At 39.8% G+C, this 21,398-nt stretch overlaps 1 protein-coding gene across 3 annotated transcripts in view; it reads right to left on the bottom strand.

The window, feature by feature from the left end:
• The window catches only part of lg15h14orf180 (linkage group 15 C14orf180 homolog), a 42,173-nt gene that overhangs the window by 13,608 nt on the left and 7,167 nt on the right, over positions 1-21,398 (bottom strand). For 2 of the 3 annotated variants that reach the window (XM_044166190.1, XM_044166191.1), the window contains exons 2-3: positions 3,344-3,578; positions 2,513-2,543 (exon numbers count right to left, since the gene is read on the bottom strand). In XM_044166190.1, coding sequence (XP_044022125.1) covers positions 2,513-2,543; positions 3,344-3,578 — 266 coding nt within the window. Of the gene's footprint in view, positions 1-2,512; positions 2,544-3,343; positions 3,815-21,398 lie in introns of those variants that run through there. The other variant, XM_044166192.1, reaches the window with a different exon arrangement.

Below are 21,398 nucleotides of genomic sequence, written 5' to 3'. Positions count from 1 at the left end.
AAACACTATAAATTCCATTCTGGGTATTTTACTTTTCATCACTGTCGTGACACTACTTGCCAATTATACTTTAATATATCTCACATAAAACTAAATATCTACTACTTTTATATTGAGGTTCAAAAGATGGACAATAGGTTTCTACTTTTAAAGAACAGTTAAGCTTTTTGTCATCCGGAGAATAATGTCAGTACTTCACACAAGTGAAAGAACACGACAGGCCAAGCCACACATCAGAGACAGTACCGTTAAAATCCTATTGTACATGTGGTTCTCAACAAAAGGAAAGGACATCTATCAAACAGAAAGATAAAAGATGAAAAAATTAAAATGTTTCCTTCTGATGAGCACGACAAGATACCAGAAGAGGTGATGGATGGTGAAAAGCTATTAGTGGATGTACATATAGTAAGAGATGACATAGCAACATGTCATGAAAAGCCAGCATTTTTAGTAATAAAATAAAACCTGGGATAACATTATTATTGCACACAATACCACACATTTATTTTGAACAAAGGTGAGGTATATTACAGGATGACTAGAAATTCAGCATATCTGCCCCAGCTCCTGGGAGTCACCTGGCAGTGGGGGAATAAAGCGAGTATGAGGTGGACCATCTGGGAGGGAGGATTAGGGGAACAGCCATCATCAAAGGTCAGAGCACTTCTGTCTGCTATTTTTAGCCTGGCTGGACCACAACAACGCCACAACAGGAACCTCACACAATCCTCTCCAGGGAATGTGTGCTCCACTTTACCCATCTACACACACACACACACACACACACACAAACATACACACAACATCCCCTGAACTGGTAATTGGACTGCACTCCAAAACTCGACAAGAACTTGTATTAACACTGGCACCTTCAAAGGCACAACTGATCACACGTGCTGCATAACTCTGCTAAGAGTGCACTGAAATAACCTCATGAAGTACATTATCAGCTCTAGCCATTAGGAATCTGGGATTTCCTCTAGAATGATAGAATTACAGATCATGTGATCAAATATATATATGTGATACTACTATATTGATTAGCTTATGTTCATAAGCCCGTTTTGACTAGCTATTACAATTCTTTATGTACTGCATATGCACTTTAAAAATGTAAATATAGTATATGCTCAGATTTATATCTGATATTCTGCTTTATTTGAGATTAAAGTCAAATCGCCTGGGTCAGCATACTTTCCAAGAAACACGCATCAGTAAACACTCAGCAGCCAAAACAGCTTTTGGCTTTGGACAAAGGTCACTCATGGATACTGCCAGCTCTGATAACAATACATCATGCCTTAAGCGGTCATGGCCACTATCACTATCAACTGCAGCTACTACAGTATATTTGTCTGAAATAAAGCCAGTGTACCAGCACAAAATCAAGATACTTTGAACATGTAAATTCAGCCTTGTTTCCTGATTGTGGATTTGGTTAGACCCACAGACAACTAGGAGACGCTGCAAATTCTGTTGTCGTAAACATTTGTGTGAAACTCCCAAGTTCCCATATCCTCTCCCAGTTTGAGCACACTGACCCTTCACCTCCCTCCCCAGAGGACCACATACTTTCAATCTCTGAACACAATGATATTATTAACATTCTCATTAGATGTAATTCTTACTATATTATGTTAGTGTGAATATCTTATGTTTGTGATTACATTATGAATGCTTAAAAAACTTTTATTATTATTTTGAATTGCTTTTCTCTGCTGCTGACCTACTCTACCATACATAAAACACCACAGTTTGACATGACAAAACACCATTACTATTGATGAAGTTATGTAATAATGTACTATGTGTCAAATGATTTAACCCTGTCACGGTAGACGACCCTCTTAAGTGGACACCTTTTCATGCTGAGGAGGGGCCTATTGATGGCTATTGATGAAGTGAAGCTCAGCAAATCGACCTATTTTGGAAAATGGACAGTAAGGGGTAGAGCCTTGCTGAGGTGGATAACCTGAGCTGGCAAGTTAAGTGTTGGAGTGTCTCAGTAACGGGGAGAAGAGCCATGGAGGTAATATATCCTGAAACGTAACACCTCTCTTTTATCTCTATGTCCTATACTGCCATAGTTTATAGAAGCAGTGAAGTGGTGATGCACAGGCTAGTCAGTGCAGATACAGGTTAATTAGTGCTCTGTTGTACAGAGATAAGAGCCTACAAATCCTCTTAAGAGACAGACACACAGCCCGAGCTACACACAATACGTATGGCATTCTGGGACAAACATGTTATTATGAACTCGCCCAAAGACATCCACTCATCCCCCTCAGTTTACACTGCTTTCTATAAAGGGTCTACAGCCTCCATTGTGCTGGAATTTGCCATGCCTTCCACCACTGACAATCGTTTACATGTTCACCTCACAGAAATAGAATGCTAGTTTTTTATAGTTAGCCTGCTTGCCAACACTTGCAGGCCTGGAGGGATAGTGAAAGTAAAAGCGTCAGATGTGAGATGTGGAGTGAGACTTTTCCCTGTTAGTAAAGGATACAATTCTTTTCAGTGATGAAAAGTTCTGCAATCTGTAAAGCAGAGAAAAACAACCAAGGGGACATGGTTAAATATTAAATAATTAATTTCCAACATCATTCCAGGTTGTGTGTGCATGATGTCATGGGCTGTCAAAACAAGTAATTCTGCTCTCCTCGCAGCACCATTGGTCTGGTCAACATCATGCCATACGGTCCAAACTTCTGGAGCAACGGCTTTGTTTTGACATCAGGGACATTCCTTCAGGCACTACTAAACAGAATTAAAATTGTAGCCTCGCCTTTGGAGGAGGGCTTTGTAAAGCAATGTAATCTGCTAAGACTTTGTCCTGGCTACACAGTGGCAAAACATAATGCCTGTGATCTCAAAACTAGCAAAACATAGTCCACACACAATGGGACAGACATGAACGGGATACTACAGTATTTATAACAATGTGAGCTGTCTAATAACACTGTAACTGTATATTAGTGCTGCGTCTGATACCTCATTTAGCAGCATGCACACTATCAGTCATATTGAGACTGATATGATCTTACAGTGTCAACACAGGGCACATGATGCACTGTTATATTTGACATTGGTGTTAATGATATCAAGGTTGAATGTGTACTGTGTGCTGTGGTTTGTGATAATGTATAATGCTCTAAAGGAGAAGTAATGCAAACGTGTCTATACAGCTGTGCAAATATACATGATACAGCAGATTTTGTGGATGCGTGTAATGAAATTGCACATGCTTGTGGGTATGTGTGTGTAAGTGAAAAAATAGGAGAGAGACACACAAATGTTTTGAGTGTGTGTGTGCCCAGTCCTCAGGCATCTGGCTCACCTGGTGTAGGCAGTTGGGCAGAGAGGTGAAGCTCTGCACATGGGTCAGTCCCAACAGGCAGCTGAGGAAGCAGTGGAGGGCAGCCTGGTACTCCCCCTGCTGCTGGAGCTGCTGTCCCAGCTCAAACAGGCCCTCCCTCCCCCCGTTCAGCATCCCCAGTCCCAGCCAGAGCCAGCACTGCCTTCCATCAGAGCTCCACCAGCTGAGGACAAACGTTCCTCTCTTCGCCACTCCACTGAAGCACCACAGGTAGAAAGAAACAGCCACACACAGAGTGGAAGATTTAAAAAAAAAAAAAATGTAGCTGCTCACATAAACACAGACAGAGAGGTGCCAGAGGAGAAGCGAGCAGCACAGCTTCTACTCTCTCGTCTGAGCACAGTAAGTCAAGGGCAGGTGGTAAGGAGCAGGCTGAGGGAGCTCCGGCGACTCACACAGAAAAGATCCATTCCCCTCCCTCCTCCCAGGCTGCACCAGGAAAGGAGGACAGAGGAAGTGGGAGAGTATTTGCTGTTTGAGTGGCAGAGCTGTCGACCAATCCCTGCTCTGCTTATGTACAGTAGCTCTGCCAGCCTGTGTTTAGCACATTGGGTCACTCTTCAATCCTTGAAAAGGGAGATTGCAATGCTGTAGGTGTTGCTAATGAAAACCATATATAGTGTGCAAATGTTCTATGATGTATATATTGTCCCTGCTATTGTGCATTCACAGAGCAGTACATAATGTATATCTACAGTGCCTTACTGCCCCACTTATGATTTATAAATGAGGAGTGCATAAGAATTATGCACCAGCAAGCAAACTAGAATAAATGCTGTGTTAGTATGTTTCACATTACCACAGAGAAACCAAATTCTCTAAAGCAAACCAGACAGTGGATGCAAACACATTAGGTCATTAGGATCAGTCACTGTACTGTATGGCAGAGAGAAAGCACTCCTCACTATTCAAACAAGGACAACAAATATTTATCCACAAGGAGTGCCTCCTCTGGATGTTTACTCACTTCCCTTCACACTCTGCTAATCAACATTAATGTGAGGCCAATCTGTGCCTGTGGAGAGAGAGAGGGAGAGGAGAAGAAGAGATACGGCCACAGCACTTGATCCACGGATGATCCAGAGGATCATGAATGGGTCTTGACTTTGAGAGCAGCACTCCTCCCCACCCTCGCTCCATTTGGACACGGATGGGGTAACACAAAGCAAATGGACAGAGTCAGTCTCCATAAGTGTCCGATACACCTAGCTAAGCAAGATGGGATTTTAATGGTTGTGAATGCCAGTGGACGGGGGGATAAGAGAGCATTAAACTTGCACTGGCAGGTCAGACTAAGGGAACTGTGAACAGAGCTCATTTTGGACTAATAGAATCTAGAGCAGCCGTGGGACTTTATTATGCTGATGCAGGGCTGCTTCATCCCCTCCAACAGGGGACCTGGGGAACACAGACAGGGGATTCTGCTCACTTTACTGTGGTGTCAATGGTGCTGAGTTAGAATGCAGCGAGAAAGTAAGCAAAGCGTCTGATGTGATTGAGTTGGAAAGCCACTGGTTGACTCTCAGTGTTCAGTCCTAATTGAAAAAGAATGGGCTCCATCTCCTCATTACAGGCCAGTCAGGCTGAACAGACACACATCAGCTGTGAGGAGGTGGCACTGGATGTTCTTGTCTTCATGTTAACAACATTTGACAACAACCGTGCAATAGGAAACCCACCCAAGCAGGACTGTAACCCTTTCAAACTGAAAAACTGTTTACCATATGATGAGGCACAATATGACATATGATGACAATATGGCAATATGTATTTTAAGAAATCATTGTGCTTGTTATGTTGGGGATTAAGTAACATGAAAAAAGCATGAAAGCAGCAAAATGTTACAAAAAGTAAAGAAAACTCACAAAATAAGTAAGCACATGAACAAATTACTGGTGGTGCACAGCTTATCCATTGTTTACTTAAGTCAATACTTTATATTTTAAAGCAGATACTGTTTTTGTGTCAGGGAATCCACCATAGGATTATTTTTAGGACATATGTATATAAACCAGACATCTTTTAAATGTGTCTGAATTTTCCTGATATTGCAAATGTCAATTTTTCCATAGATGAAGAGCTTAGTAGTCTGGGAACTCACTCTTAAGTAGTTGCTTTTAAATCTGTCATAAGGTGACCATTTCAAGATTTTCCTGTAACACTTTCTAAAAATGGTATGTAAAAAGTAAAACTGTGTAAAACAAAATAAAATACCAGTGTATGTAGGCATTCATACAGTTTTATAGTGCATCCAATCATGTAGGTCAATAAAAATGTCAAAGCTGCCCACTGTCTATAGCCACATGCCATAGACTTTCAAAATGCTAACAAAAAATAAAATGTAATTTAGGTAGCTCTTGGCCCAAAGATTACTTTTGACTTCAGTGGTGATATTCATTCTGCATTGTCACCATAAGTCATTTGCAAATGTATAGCTATTTTAAAACTTATTTTATGCTGTGTTTTAATACTGTTGGGAAAGTCCCTAATATATTCTACACTGGCTGCAACTTTGAATATCATAGATTGGAGAACTGTTCAGTGGTAAAGATTTACATTTTACCAACCACTGTCTGGTTTTCTAACATTTTAATATAAAATTGTTGCTTGGGAGATTGACTAATTTGATTAATCTTGCTCCAAACACCTTTTTGTACATATACTGCCAATCATTTTCACAAAGATATTGACTGATGTTCACTATTCTACAGTGGAAGAATGGAAATCTACCTGTAATTCGAATATTGATTGTCTGTCTTCTGGAGCTGGTGGTCTGGTGTATTGGCTATGGAAGCCAACACACCAGACTAATGTGAATGAATGGTGAGCAGGCCCTGCAACAGAATGCAGAGTAGAATGAAACGGTGACTTCTCCACAGATATAAATCTAACATCAGCAGGTTATTGCAATGCAGTAAACCTCAATATATTCAATTAGTGTTAATGCTTTGTGTAATCTAGATTTATACACTTCTACCATAAGTACATCTTGAGCTGGTGTAAATATCACAGTATACCCCCAGTAAATAAGTACGTTATTAAATATGACGTGATTACAAAACCTTATCAGCGAGATCAAGAGTTAAAATCAGAGTCTGACTATGTGGATATTTACCATAAGGTCATAAATCTTAGATGATATCATAAACCATTTGTTACAATAATGCATTTTGCATTGTCCAGCAGGTTTGCAGAGGAACACTGCTTCTCTTGTGTCCCCGTATCATTTCATGACAGTGCGCATGTCCCTACATCAGCATATACTATTTATATTTCTTGCATTGTGCACATACAGGCACTCTATGCAATTTTGCTGTAGTCTAGAGGCCTCTGGTATGGAATATTTTACTCTGTGTGAGTGACAGAGGCTACGTCCCTCGCTACAGTATGCCAACTCCAATGATGTGAAGAGAAGATCAAGTACTCTTTTTGAGGAAAGGCACCATGGAGATCCTGCAGGACTGAGTCTACGGAGTTGCAAAAAACACCATATGCACTGTTACATGAAACCGTGCATCCTTGTTAATATATACATATTGTGTGCCTGTACTCTGGATGTTGGAGTCTCTAGTCTTGGTCCACTGTTTAAACCCCTCCACTCTCTTGCCTGTGCAGCTGCATCCCTCTAAGATTCAGGCACTGGCAGTTTAATAGGCTTGGACCTGACACCCCCAGCTACTGAAAGGCAGTTTATGGCCTCCATGTAATCAGCAGTAAATGCTGCCACCATCTGTCTCTTACTCAATTATCTGACCCAGTGACTTTTACTGACAAACACTGTCCAGGTAAACACAGTAACGCAAATCCCCCAGCTAAGATTATGACACATCTATATATCATCCCACACTCCATATGATTTCTTTTGGGTCAGTTCTCAGACCTGCAGTGCTTCAAACATAACCGCTGCCCTTCAGTTATGAGCAGAAAATTCTAGTACGAATCCCCATAGATCCTATACAATCAGAGCTGTGAGGGTGTCATCACTTGAATTCTCATTACTGTTGGACTGTGAAAGGGACACATACAGTATATACTACACCCTCAGCATGACTAACACTGTGAAGCTAGAGCTTTACTTACAAGTTTTTAATGAAAACAGGCTCTTAACTGGGTTTTATAATGATTCTTCACACCATGTTAAAATCAATTCATTAAGAACTGTTGATTGAAGGGAATGCCTCATACAACACCTCTGCTGGGCTCATAATCTTTTGTGCCACTCTTGCACCCCCTAGTGGACATTTCATGGACAGTGAACAGTCTGAAATCCTGTGGACACTTCTTTCAAAAAAGCTTTGCAAAACAGGGTGGGGCAATGTGTATCTCTGTAGTTACAGAAAAGTCTCATACATACATTTTTTCTATCCATCATCACTGGTGTAATAGGATTTTTTGGCAAAATGGTTCATTAGAAAAACAGCACAAAGAGCTAAAAAAAAAAAACTATATGTAACAGAAAATGAATATTGCAGTATTTAGACTATGCTGATGAATGCTGATATAAGCAGCGGTGTAAGAAGTATAGCAATACCACAATGTAAAAATGCTGTTACATGTAAAAGTACTGCATATACTACTTGAGTAAAAGTACAAAGTATTACCAGTTGTACTTAAAGATCAAAAGTAAAAGTACTCGTTATGCAAAATGGTCCCTTTCAGAGTGTCAACTTGTGGTCCCAAAGTTGATTTTTTTTTAATCTTATAAAACAATACAAAAATACAAATTGTGGGGGACTTCATGGCCTCTCCTAATTTTATTGTGGAACAATTTACAAATTCTTATTTATACATGATCATGTATATCCCAGCATACATAGCTTTGCGCGACTCCAACCAGAGCAGTTCTAATCAGACACATAATTCAAAACACCTGTGCGGGCAAGGCCTTTATTCTATAATATATGGATCATAATTTCTAAGTATATATAGTAGTAAATAAGTAGTATACAGTAAGCATATTATATGATGTGTGTGCAAAATCAAAGCAATTAGTAACTGTAGCTGTTAAATAAATGGAGTAGAGTAAACAGTACAATATTTCCCTCTGAAATGTAGTGGAGTAGAAGTACAAAGTAACATAAAATAAAAGTTCGATTCCCCCCCCGTTTCCTATCTGCCTCTTCATTGTCAAGCTGTCCAATAAAGGCAAATTGTCCTATGTAGTACAACAGGTAAAAATGCTCTCACCTGAGAGAAGTGATTATTGCTCTAAATCATAGGTCCACATGTCTCATGGCCCTCCTCGCTCATTCCGAGAGTTCTGGGCCATCTATTGGCAAAAAGAGAGTCAGTTTGAGGTTTGTTTTCTCTGTTAACTGAGAGACAACAGAATTTACTTCTTACTGTTAAATTTATACGTCTATGATAATTACATACCTATAAGTCATGTGTGACAGCCACTCAGATCTGACTGCTGACTGCACCTTCTCCCACTCATCCTCGATACTCCCTTAACTGTCACATTTATTTAGATGCCTCCTCATAACTCTCTTCCTATTCTTCTCTCTTCTATTCCTGCATTTGTCTCAGCCCCCTTAAATGCTTATGAGACATGATGTCAGAGTGTAAGATAAGAACGGTGACACTCACAGCTGCTTACTCGTTCTAACAGGGATATCATGAGGCTTACAGTACAGTCACAGGATCTCTGCTAGACCTTACAGAAATAACCCTATTTCACACCGCTTTACACTGCATGGTCATAGTCCACAGTCATTACGACCAAACACCTGCGTCTTTTGTTTGCTATTTTTTCCACAAGCAGGTGGAAGATAATAAGAAAACCAAGGAACAAAATCATATTGGAGCATTCCAGCTGAATTGTATTTTTTTTAAACTAATAAAGAATAAATAAGTGAGACATTATTGCAGAAAATATAAGTTAAATGCACTCAAGCTATTAGCAGCAGATCAGCTTTGCTATTTATTGTCTGTCCAGCTAAAAGTATACTCATGGTTAGATTTTAGGATGTAAATGTCTTGTCCACACAGCATCAACTCAGGTTGCCATGCCAACTGGTATCAGTCTAGCCTTTCTAGTTGTGGAATAGGTCACTGGGTTAATGCCTGTGATGAATTCAAAACAGACCGCATGGCACCTGTCAATAAGGCTCAAGTATTAACAAAACACCTGCAGCCTCGCTGACCTTGTTGCTGCTCATCATTTCATTGTTTTCATTCTCCCATGTTCCCCCTATTTCTGCGTAATCATGCAGGTGTGGGCCACTCCATCAAAGCGGTTGCATTTGGCCGCTTTCTCCCCTTCTGGGTGTCTGAGTGGAACAATAATGATGAGATCTGGGTGGCTTTCATAGCAGCACCAAAGCCTAGTGATTTGTTCCAATATTAGCCAAAGACAAACAGATAGCTTCAGTCAGCAGAGCACTCCAGGAGAGGCAAGTGTCTAAAGCTGAATCTGAGGTGAGAGGAAAAAAACAGTAAGACTGTAGCCACATTAACTGTGTTCAGTTTTCTCCACTAGGAGTCTAAATTGAGCCACAAAGAACCACATAACAGACACAACATAGCTACTGTGGGATACAACATTAAAATGAGTGTCATTATTAAAAGGCTGCTCATGTTCACATCACACTTTCTTTTTTCCAAAATAAGTGCAAAGAGTGAAACAATTTTGGAGGGCAATTGCTAAATGATAAGAAATGCATATTATAGGGAGTAAATTGCAATGCAAATTAAGCCTCAAAGCAACTGCAAACAAACATTGTTTCTAATGGAAATCCCTGTATGTGTATCAACAATCTGATTAAATGCATCTTCAAGTTGTCAAATTCTTGTTTATAAAATCATTAATAAAATGTTTTGACAGTGTAGTGCTTTGTATGGAGCACAAGCATAAACCTTCAAAACACATGTATTAGCTTACTGAAGCTAATTTATTTTATTTTTAGCCAAGCTAGCGGTGTGGCTCTAGGAATGGCAATGTCGGTCTTGTTGGTCAGTCGGTCAGTCAGTCCAGCACTTTGGTTCAGACTGAAATATCTCAACAACTATTAGATGGACTGTCGTTAGTACAGAGGATGAATCCTGTTGACTTTGGTGATCCCCTGACCTTTCCTCTAGGGCCACCATGAGTGACATTGACATGAATGTTGACTTTGTTAATTTTTAGTGAAATAAAAAAATTTAGCTATTGAATGGTTTGCCATGACATTTGGTACACACATTAATGTTCCCCTCAGGTTTCTCCTTTGTAATAACTTCCCTGATGTATTCCCTGACTTTTCATCTAGCACCATAATCAGGCCTAAATTTTAAAACCAAATACCTGCAAAACTAATGACACTCCCGCCTGCCTCAGCTGTTTGTGTTTAGTGCTAATTAGCAACTGTCACGCTAACACGCTAAACTAACATGGTGAATACGGTAAATATTATACCTGCTGAACATCAGCATGTTAGCATTTAGCTCAAAACACCACTGTGCCAATGTACAGCCTCACAGAGCTGCTACCACTGAGATGTTGATGTCTTGTTAAAATGTGTATTTGCATTTGCAACCTCTTTGTTGTGAGAGCTTTCCTAAGACAACTCAGGGACTACTGCATGTCCCTAATCTGATAAACTGAAGCTCTTTGCAGAATCCATTTCATCTTCACTTTTATTACATGCTGGTAAAATGCTAATTTGTTGGATATTACTGTTGAGCAGAGCAGCAGAGTCTAGTCGACCAAAACTATCAGGCAAAACAGCACTCAGATAACAACTCCTGCTTGTAACACTGAGAAAACCTTATTTTGATCTGTTCCTCCTGCATGACTTCACATCATAAGAATCATCTCACAGGTTTAAAGGAATGCCACTGATAAAATGAAAGGTTAAGTGTCATCTCTTTCCACAGTCAGTGACCAACAGACATGACCGCGACTGTGTGATGCTGCTGCCTCAGGAGGAGCTACGGTCAGTGTCACGGTCCATCAACCACTGATACAGGCTTCAGAGACACACACCTCACTTTATGAAAACTCAGTTAGGTGGGGGGGGGGGGTATTATGGAAGAGCAGAGAAGGCCAGTGACCAGCGGGGACTGGCCACACATAGTAAATGTTTATGTGTCATTATTCATCCTCCAAGAGAAGATCTCCACTTCTACTCTCAAAATCCTTTTTTATTATGGTCCATTCAAAACCGGGATAAGAGGCTTTTAAATTTAATTGGTTGGAAAATTTGGTCGTTTTGTTTTTGGTGGCAAACTGGTGCTACTGTACATACTTAATCCTGGGAATTTCCAGCCATTTTACATGCGAGTGGTTTAGAGCGAGTCAGGGAAAATTGACTCATCGCTCAACAGAGCTGTGAGATTTCTTCTGATGACATTTCCATTAACAACAGGACATAATATGTTTATAGATCCATGTTTGCTTGGCTCTTTAATTTCTTCCTCTGCAACACAGTTCTAACAGCTGCGTGGGCGTAAGGAGGGAGGGCTTTATAGATTGTCCATACAGTGGATCCACAGGCAGTAAATTGTGCTGACAAAGCATGGTAAGGTGGTTGGAATAGAAAACTACATCTCATGGTGACTTACAAAACACGCAGAGCTCAATTGAGATGGTACAATGAGAGTGCTATACAATAAGACACTGGTAATTTTACAAAATGTACACCTCAGAGAGTAAACCATCATATACAGCACTATTGTACTCTTGAACCCTACATTTGATGTTCTAATGATGACATTTTCAGATAATGATAATGTTGTGATTAGGTCATTGTAAAAAAAATATTCTGAGGAGGAACAAGAAGAAAATCACTGATGAAAGCTATTGCAGCAGTTGCCAGACTTCCTGTTTGTGTGTTATAGCCCAGGTTTCAGCTGTTCTGGTGTTAACAGACAGCTCCTGCCACATGATGTCCATTAATTGTTAGTAAATTAGATTCAATTCTGTATGACCAGCTCTGCTTATTGGGCATAATTGGGTTTGTGAGGCCCCAATGATGTGTTCCTTCCACGGCAAAGGATTTTTAAAGCGAGAGAAGACATTTGTCTGTCTTGTAGCAATTTAGGATTATATATGAGACTGCCAAGTTGTGTTCAAAACCAAAATAAGCCAAAGCAACAGTACATTTAAGCAGTGGAGCAGGAGCCAAGATGAAGGTTTGATTTTAGAAGTGGAGGGGACACAGTGTATGACATTCTCCAATCAGACAAACAAAATTTAAAAACATGAATGGTATTTATTTTCAATGTTTACATACATTTATATCAACCCTGTAAATAGCACATTTGAATGAAGCTGATCTTTGTGCCTTACAAATGTAGGCTATAACAGAAAATTTTAAATGGCCTAAATAGAAATGTCTGTATTATGAATGCACTAACCCTAAAATTATATTTTAGTGAAATGAGACTGTATTTACAAGTTTTAGCAAAAAACACAAAATAAAGTAAAGCAACATAAATGAAGCATTCAAAGACATTAAGACTGAAATTTACCTTTAAACACCACAAAACAAATCTTGTTAAAGGAGCATTGTCCTTGCTTAACTTTTCTGTCCAACTGTAGCATTTTTGTTTTTAGAATAATATTGTCCCCTCTAAATCAAAATATGATTCAATTATTTTTCCCCAAAAACATGCAGAAAAGCTCACTGTAATTTTAATTTTCTTCAGTTTGGCAGCCGTACAGTTAGAGGACAGAGTTTTGAGAGCTTTGACTATGTAAATTACACTGTGAAAGTGGTGGGGGTGGTAGCTCATTTCTAAAAAAAATAGGATTTTTAGAAGTAGAAATTACAGCCTGAGACAAACAGGTGCTGTCCCTTAGGTCGGTGAGTGGATGCAGGTGGTGTTTCTAAGTCTCTTTGAATTGTTACAATAGAGTCCTACACCTGGACGGCCACATCTGCCCTGTGATGATTACACAATAATAATTACATTGGTCACTGGAAGCCAAGAGCAACTGCTCCATGAACTGTTTATTTACGGAGTCATCAACCTCTGGACAATTTCATCATGGGAAATAAACAACCAGGGTCACGTCCTTCGCCAGTGAAATATATCAACTCGTCTGTGAGGCACCACGTTAATAAAACATTCTGGCACAGAGACATAAAACTCAAATATTAGATGTACACTCACACCTACTCGTACAAGGTTTAGACTAGATTTAGCCCCAGTTTAACCATCTCACATCAGTGTAAAAAATAAAATGAGAAGCTTGTGCTGACATTTCAGTGCACCTAATTAACAGAACCCATCTGGGATGGTAGCTTTGACATAATTGGGATTTTCATTTAAGTTAGGAAGAGCAGGAAATCTCAGTGTGCATACTGTATATAATGAGCTTGAGCTTGACAACAAAGAAAAGGTTCTATTCAAATAAAAAATCTGAAAGATGAGTAAAGAAAAGCAGACAATTAATAGTCTGACATCCTAAATGCAAAATATGCATTTGATCCATCTTTTACACCATGTAATTAACTTGGTTTAAAGCAAAAAGTGGATAATCCACCTGATCCACATTACATGAATATTTTTCAGTAGTGTTATTGGATAAGCACCATGGCACTATTCATATACTGTACATGTTGTATCAGCATTATGATGCTGCTTTGAGAAAGCACCCACCCTACGGTTGCTCCCACTCCTTTTCCACCTGCCCTGGTGTTATAGGGTTTGATGCATGAATCAGGAGATGGATTAAAATAAAATTTGAGCATAATTGCTTGTCTGCAAAATGAATCAGGGCGTTTATTCAAAAGAATGACAGGCATGATCGGCATGCTGATTTATAGCACACCCTCTCGTTTTGTGCTAATAATTGAGCTGAATCTAAGCCTTGCGCTCCCCTCCGCACAAACACACCTTTTTAAAAATGGTGTTTTAACTGTTTTCATCGGGCTGTGACGCCCGTAAAGCATGTCCACTGAGGACGCTGTGTGGGGGCCAGGAGCTCTCATGGGAAATCTAGTAGTTTGTTTGGCGGGAAACAGGGGGCGTAAACAAATGGAAGGCGGTGGAGGATTTACAGCTTCCTGATGCATACATCTCTGTAGTGGGACAATCCCACCTGCTCAGCAATGGCTCATTCTGACAGGCTGCAAAGAGGCAGTCAGAGAGACTAACCTGCTGCTCCTGAGAGTGTTAGGATGTACTGCTGCTTTTCTGTTATACAGTACTGAGGTAAAATATACTAAAACTGCAGAATTACCTTCCACGCAGTAAATTAAACTGAGGCAAAACACGTGGCTGGCTGGGAACAGCTGGTAGTGGATTTGTTTCTGCTATAAAGGTTGAAATAATTAGCCACAACTGCCCTGTGTTTTTTTTTTTTTTTTTTTAGGGACATTCTTCATGATAAAAGGTATGTTATTCCTTTAGTTCAGTTGGCCATGACGCATAGCAGTAATTTGCTTTTAATGCAGCTCAGGAACCTTGACATGTCGATCCCTCCTTCGCTCCTATCATTCCTGTCACTCTCCAGTCATATAAAATAAAACAAACATGCCGGTGTCTTCAAGAATAAGAGTTATATTTTATTAAGTTCTGACGCCAATCAAAAACCAAGGTACCTGAATATTTTGAACAACTCCTCCTAACTTCCTACCACTGTAGGAAGAGTTGTGTGCCATATGTTGGGTAGCTCACAAGGAGATATCTTCAGCTGTAAAGGGGAAATTAGTGTCATGAAAAAAAATCTAACTGGATCCAAAATTGTATTTAATTTGTTGTTTTATTAGTTACAGTCCAAATTGACAGAAAATAATTTCACAGTTTAATTTCACGATTTATTTGCTACTTTCTGCTGTTGTTTTAGGAATAGTGTACCTTTACATAGCAAACTTATGGCAACAACAGAATACAGACTGGCTTATTTTTTAATGTTGTGGCCTAACAGGTCAGCATCTACACTTTGGGCCCTTCTGGACATTAGTTATATCTCACATATAAAACAAAATATGTAACACCAAACAACATAACTACATACTGTCTATTATGCATTATGTTGTACATTACATTAGTATGCAAGCACTGATGCGTTTATTTTTTTATTGTAGGTTCCCTTGACTATAAAACTAGGCTATTGTATTACATCTAACATAGTAAGGCAGTGTTTTACTGTGAAACTAATAAAAAGCAAAAATACGCTTGGCAGTTTCCCCTACAGGAGAAATGCAGTGGGCATATTGTAAAATCCATGATAATTATCTTACAATATTGGTTTTATTACTGGAGGATGTATCCCAACCACATGCTGCTTTCTGGTATAATTTCAATGCTTCACTTCCATATCATATGGGGAGGATTATACCCATGAAGCAAACAGACAAACCCAACAAAATACCAGTCCAGATGTATTCTGTATGGTGTACAGAGAGGCATGAACTCACATTCAAAATGGAAACATTAATTTAGTCTTTGTGATTTGAGATGATGTACAGTATGTTTCTAACAATGCAGGGCATACTTTCCTTTCCTGCTACTTCCCATCTACTGCATTACTGTAAATCTGACACAGCACTGAAGCAAAAAAGCATTCATTGTTGTATTGTTGTGGTCATTTTGTTGTAGGTTAACCTTGTATATTCAGTCACAGGACAATCTCCTGGTCCGAAGCAAGTTTACACCCGTATTTCCTTTTAATTTTCCTCTCACACACATACTGTTTATGCTGTATCTAAAATGTTGTAAAAGTCTACAGCCATGCTATCAGCTCCGTGAGGCTGTACTTAGGCACTGTGATGCTTTGAGTTAAATGCTAACATCATCATGCTAACATACTCCCAATGACAAAGCTAACATGCTGATGTGTAGCAAGTATAATGTTTACCATGTTCACCAACTTAGTTTAGCATGTTAGCATGCTAATATTTGCTAATAAGCACTAAACACTGTGTACAGAAGAGGCTAATGGGAAAGTTTTTAGTTTTGCAGGTATTTGGTCATAAACCAAAGTACTGGACACATTTTCATTTTGACCTGATGGTGGTGCTAGAGGAAAAGTCAGTGGACCACCTAAGTTATTGCAATTCACCCTGAATGTCTGCACCAAATGTCATGTCAATGCTTCCAATAACTGTTGAAATATTTCACTAAAAATCTCAAATGTCAATCTCATGGTGGCGTTTAATAAAAGTCAGTGGGATTCATCGCCTGGGAAGTCCAAAGTGGTGGACCAACCAACCGCATGACAGACTGACATTGCCATTCATAGAGCCATGCCACTATAGCTGAAAATCTTCAGCTTTTAACACAACAGGAGTTTGTCCAGGGTTGAAGAAGCTAATTTTATATCAGAATGTAGGATGCAGTCTCTGGTGGAAAACCCCCTTCAGCCATCCAAAATGTCAGATCTACTGAAGGGTCTAGAAGATTTCTTGGCATGGAAACACCTTGTGCACAATTTTCAGCATCTCTTGCTTGATTTATTCTTGTTGGTGCATCACAGGGAGGGAATCACTAAAGCCAAACATTCATCTTTCAAGTCACTTCCTGCTCACTCGCCAACAGATGTGGGTTTAGCATGCCTATTGCCTGATTAACTTCTTGTCAGAAGAGAATGAACCCAACAGGAGGGAAACCTGACCTACTGAAACCCTCAGTGGAGTGCAATCTACTGTAAGACTCTATTCCTGATCCCCAGCTTCCATCCTCCTGAAACCATCCAACTGTAATATATATAAAGATCTCTGTATAGAATCTCACAGCTTTCTGTTCTCACATGGCCCTGGTCTAAAGATTGTCTATCTGGCTAAAAGTAGTCTTGCAGTGCAGTTCAGTAGAGCATTAGGCCTGTCATAATTGCGTCCGCTGTCTGAGGTTGCAGAAGGCCAGCGAATGTGTATTACCGATGGAACTTTGTGGAGTGAGAGGAGCCCATTACTGCAAGTCCCAGACAAGAGTGAAAAATGAAATGGCTTTTCAAAAACTGGGCTACTGTAACATTTTGGTGCCATATAGTGGTAAAATAACTGTGTCAGTTGCAGCGGGGGGAGTTGGTGAGGAAGTGGGCAGCTCAACAGGCTCAGGGAAGATGGAATGATATGAGAACAAGGTGTAATTTCCTGGAAGTCCCCCAGAGAATCCCGTCCAGGCTGGATGGCAATTGTCACAAATTGTAGATGCACTGCGTGCACGCAGACACACACACATACACGCACACATGCATGCACATACACACCCACCCACCCAGATCCCTGTTTTGCACTTCTTCTTTTTTACTGGGGGAGTAATTGGCTCCAGCAGCAACTACAGATGCTGTTGAGGAGAAATGGGGCAAATAAAACAAATCTAATTGCAAATAAGTTACCTGGTGAGTTCAGTTTGATATTCTGCTTCAGGGCTTCTGAGAATGAAAAAATAAGACAAGGGAAAAAAAGTACACCTACTGAGATACACCCAATGCTGCATCTGCCACACCTGTACACTGGCAGTTTTAAATGTCCAAATTATTTTCCAGGCCTGAAGAGGGCAGACAAGTCTTCTTTTAAACATAATCTTTATCACACCCACAGTGTGTTTTCTCCAAATGCAACCACAGAGATTTGTTAACTTGTACAATATTTATACACTAGTAACACAATCTGCTTTTTCATTACACCTATAGATTTTAGCAGCATTGTATTCATGTATAGGGGTTGGCAACACACTCCTATCAGATTCATTAGTTCCACCAATGTAACAGTGACAATAGCATGATAACTGCCCAGCAGACAGCAGCAATCAAAGGGAAATAGAAGTGTATTTCTCTGTGATGTGTGCCATAAAAGGCATCCATCCAAAGAAGTGTGTGTGTTCAGACAAAAGCCAACACAGTGGCACATGGCTGGAGAGCAGAGAAAACACCTGTCTTCTTATCTTTACGATGCTGCAGCGGTGGCGTTTCCTGTGGCTGAGGCTTTTACTACAGCGGGAGTTCCCTTCATTCACATCCCTTTTGTTTTCTGTCCAGGAGAGTTAATGTCAGCCACTGTGTAGTTACCATTTATGGACACATCAATATAGGGATGCTAGGCTTGACTTTTGAATATGCAGAGAAACAAATCCTATTCACATAATTATGTTAATAGAATGTCCAGCATAATAAAATCTGATCTATGCTTCGATCCATGCTATCATGCTATGGAAAGAGAAAAAGTCACATTTTTATTGTGAAGGTTGGAGCCTTCATATGCACCAATGGGAGCAATGAACTGCAAGGACCTACTGCTCATAAAAAACAGATTTTTCTGATGATAAAGAGTCTAATAAGGCCATTGGACATCTCTGGAAATCATACTGGTTCTTTCATTAAGAACATGCTGGAAACAGCACAAACAGAAAATGGCCATCAGAAAATAACTGTCGTGTAAACTGAAGGAGACAAGCTACTTAACTTACAAAATGGTCCTTTTATAGGAAATTAGGTTATTATGGAAAGCAATATGGTGTAGTAATAAGACAGAAATAAACAGTTTTTCCTCTGTAATCACATTTGTGAATTGTTAAACCCAGTGGTGGGGGGTAGATGGATGTCATTACTCTGTGGTCACCAGATTCATCGCTCGCACTGTAATAGTCCATAAAATTCTACTGCAATCATCTCTCTTAGTATAGTAATGTTGCAATGTCTTTGAGAAACAATGGGATGACTCACACAAGATATGTCTTTGGATTCTGTAGCGAGATCGGCTCATCTCAGACAAAATAATGGCACTGGATGCCGCTCTGTCCTCCCTTTCACAGTGGAAATGAAAATGAATCAGGGCAAAAGATAAAAGCTTGACAAGCACCACAGTCAATCCTTGAGTTTAACAGCCAGAGAATTCACTACTGAACAAATGAAAGTGGGCTGCTGCGAAGAGTGGAATGGCATTATTGTGAAGGCATTGCGAGAGCTGAGCAGTTTAATGTGTGTGTGTGTGTGTGTGTGTGTGTGTGCGCGCGCCTTTGTTGCCACTCTGCACTTTCTCACTTACAGAGAGAAAAAGAAAGGAGGTGTGCATGTGTTTAGAGGATATGGGCTTTGAACACAGAGGAGATGTCAGCTTCAGGCCTTCCTCTGAGAGGGCAGATTTGACCGAATAAACCGCCCTGATTCTCTGAAGTCTGTTGCCCTTCTCTCCGAGGGGGACTGCTGTATTATTCACCGCAGCTCGGTGAGTGTGTGCAGCTCTGCTTGGCAGTGATGCAGTGACTTATAATCAGTAAGTGAGTCTAGCATCAGCATTTTAGCAGAAGACGTGTTGCTGTCTCTTGGGCTGCTGACCTAATCGCTGGAGCTAGCAATGAGCGGACTAATCCATCAATGTGACACCACCAATCCCCCAATGCCCACCACCTTCACCACACACCTCTACTTACACACCTAGCCTCACTTAATGGGTGTGGACAGCGAGGAACAGGGACAACAGGATGGGACATCTACTGTAAACCAAGTGTCAGGATGAGCCAGAGATGTGTGGTGTGGTGGCCTCTAAAAGTTACAGTGTCCTTTTCCCCTAATCAGATCACCACATGTCCTGTGTGAGTTCCTGCAGGCTCCACTAACCTCATTACAACCCCCCATGTGGAAGAGCTGCAGAAGAGCCCCTCGGACGCCACACCTGCTCACACAACAGAGCCCCGAGCACTGATCTAATCAGGTGATATGCCCATCATTAAAAAACTAATGACAAAATCTGCATGACCGATTGTGATAATTCCATTATATTCCATTCTGGTATCATGTATTCCTGACATAAATGGATATTCCTGAATTTCTTTTTTAATTTTTCCGCTTCAAGTACTTTTGTTTTTTTCTTTTGTGAGTGAAACTGCACTTAAATCAGGTGAAATCACTTCATGATATTTAGATTGTGGATAATGGCATACAGAGGAATGATAAGCATTACATTGTTTGTATCTCTTCAACTCCAGCTCATTAATGCCCTCTCACTGTCGCTGCTCTTGTGTTGTTGATTGGACGGGTAGACACATAGCAGGTCTATGGGACAATAGGTGGATTAATGGGGAGGCAGCCTGGCTGCTGATATGAGGTCCAAACAGACAGAAAGAGGACTGGATCCCTCCCCCAAGAGACAGCTTAATGACAGACATTAAAAATAATTAGGAAAGACAAAACAGTCCTGCTTGAAATAAACCCTCCTTAAATCCAAGACATGCCCCTCTGTGAGCAGCATTCAGGCTGTTCAATTATGATTATCATGATTATAACAGATATGTTACTTCAAACATCATTAAAAATGAATCTGTTTTCATGATGTGGTGTTTACTGATTCATATTCATTATGGATATCAGTCAAAATATAAGATTTGATTTTGTAAGAGGTTCCATATTCTTTTCAGAAATTAGACTTAAACTGACTGATATCGGGTAAGTTTGCTCTTTGCACTGGTTAGTTTTGTAATTCCTCTGCCTTTAAGCCAAAATACCATAAATAAGTAGTTATGGATTTGGAGCCATAGCGAACCATTTTTGAAGAAAAAATGTGATTGGGGCTTAATATTGGTTTAAAGAATAAGATATGCCATGCACATTAGCCGTCTTAACCCAGCATATATCCTGTATTAATTATTCAACTTAAATCACTGAGTTAATGAGGCTTTAGTTTGCTTAAGGACATACCTACAATAACTGCTAAGTACAATAGTATTTTGCATACTTATTATTTTCTTTGTGGATTTAATCCGGAGGTTATTTAAAAAAGAGAGAGAAGTCTTTGACCAGTATGAATCTACAGAATGTATTATTCTAATTTCATAATGCACATCTAGTTACCAAAGATTTAATGGCCTCCATGTCTTTCCACTGCAATAAACAAAATCTTGCATTGAAATTACCTTATGCAATGAATCATGGGAATGATGTTTGAAATGACTTAACCTGTCACTTGTTGCGTTCTTATCCAATTAACTTTCAGAATTAAAAGGCAGAGTAAGGGCAGTAATAGATTTTTCAAATCCTACACACTAGGTATGAAAACTGAATACTAAATGAGTTGGGAAAATCAGTAGCTTGTTGCTGGAATGAGATCTGCCCATTGTAATTTCACAGTAGAGGACTCCATAAAAAAGA

This window comes from Siniperca chuatsi, linkage group LG15 (assembly GCF_020085105.1).
Source record: "Siniperca chuatsi isolate FFG_IHB_CAS linkage group LG15, ASM2008510v1, whole genome shotgun sequence".
In the NCBI taxonomy this organism is placed as follows: Eukaryota; Metazoa; Chordata; class Actinopteri; order Centrarchiformes; family Sinipercidae; genus Siniperca; species Siniperca chuatsi.
Note: the sequence above shows the minus strand (reverse complement) of the source record. Positions and strands in the feature narration are given on the sequence as shown.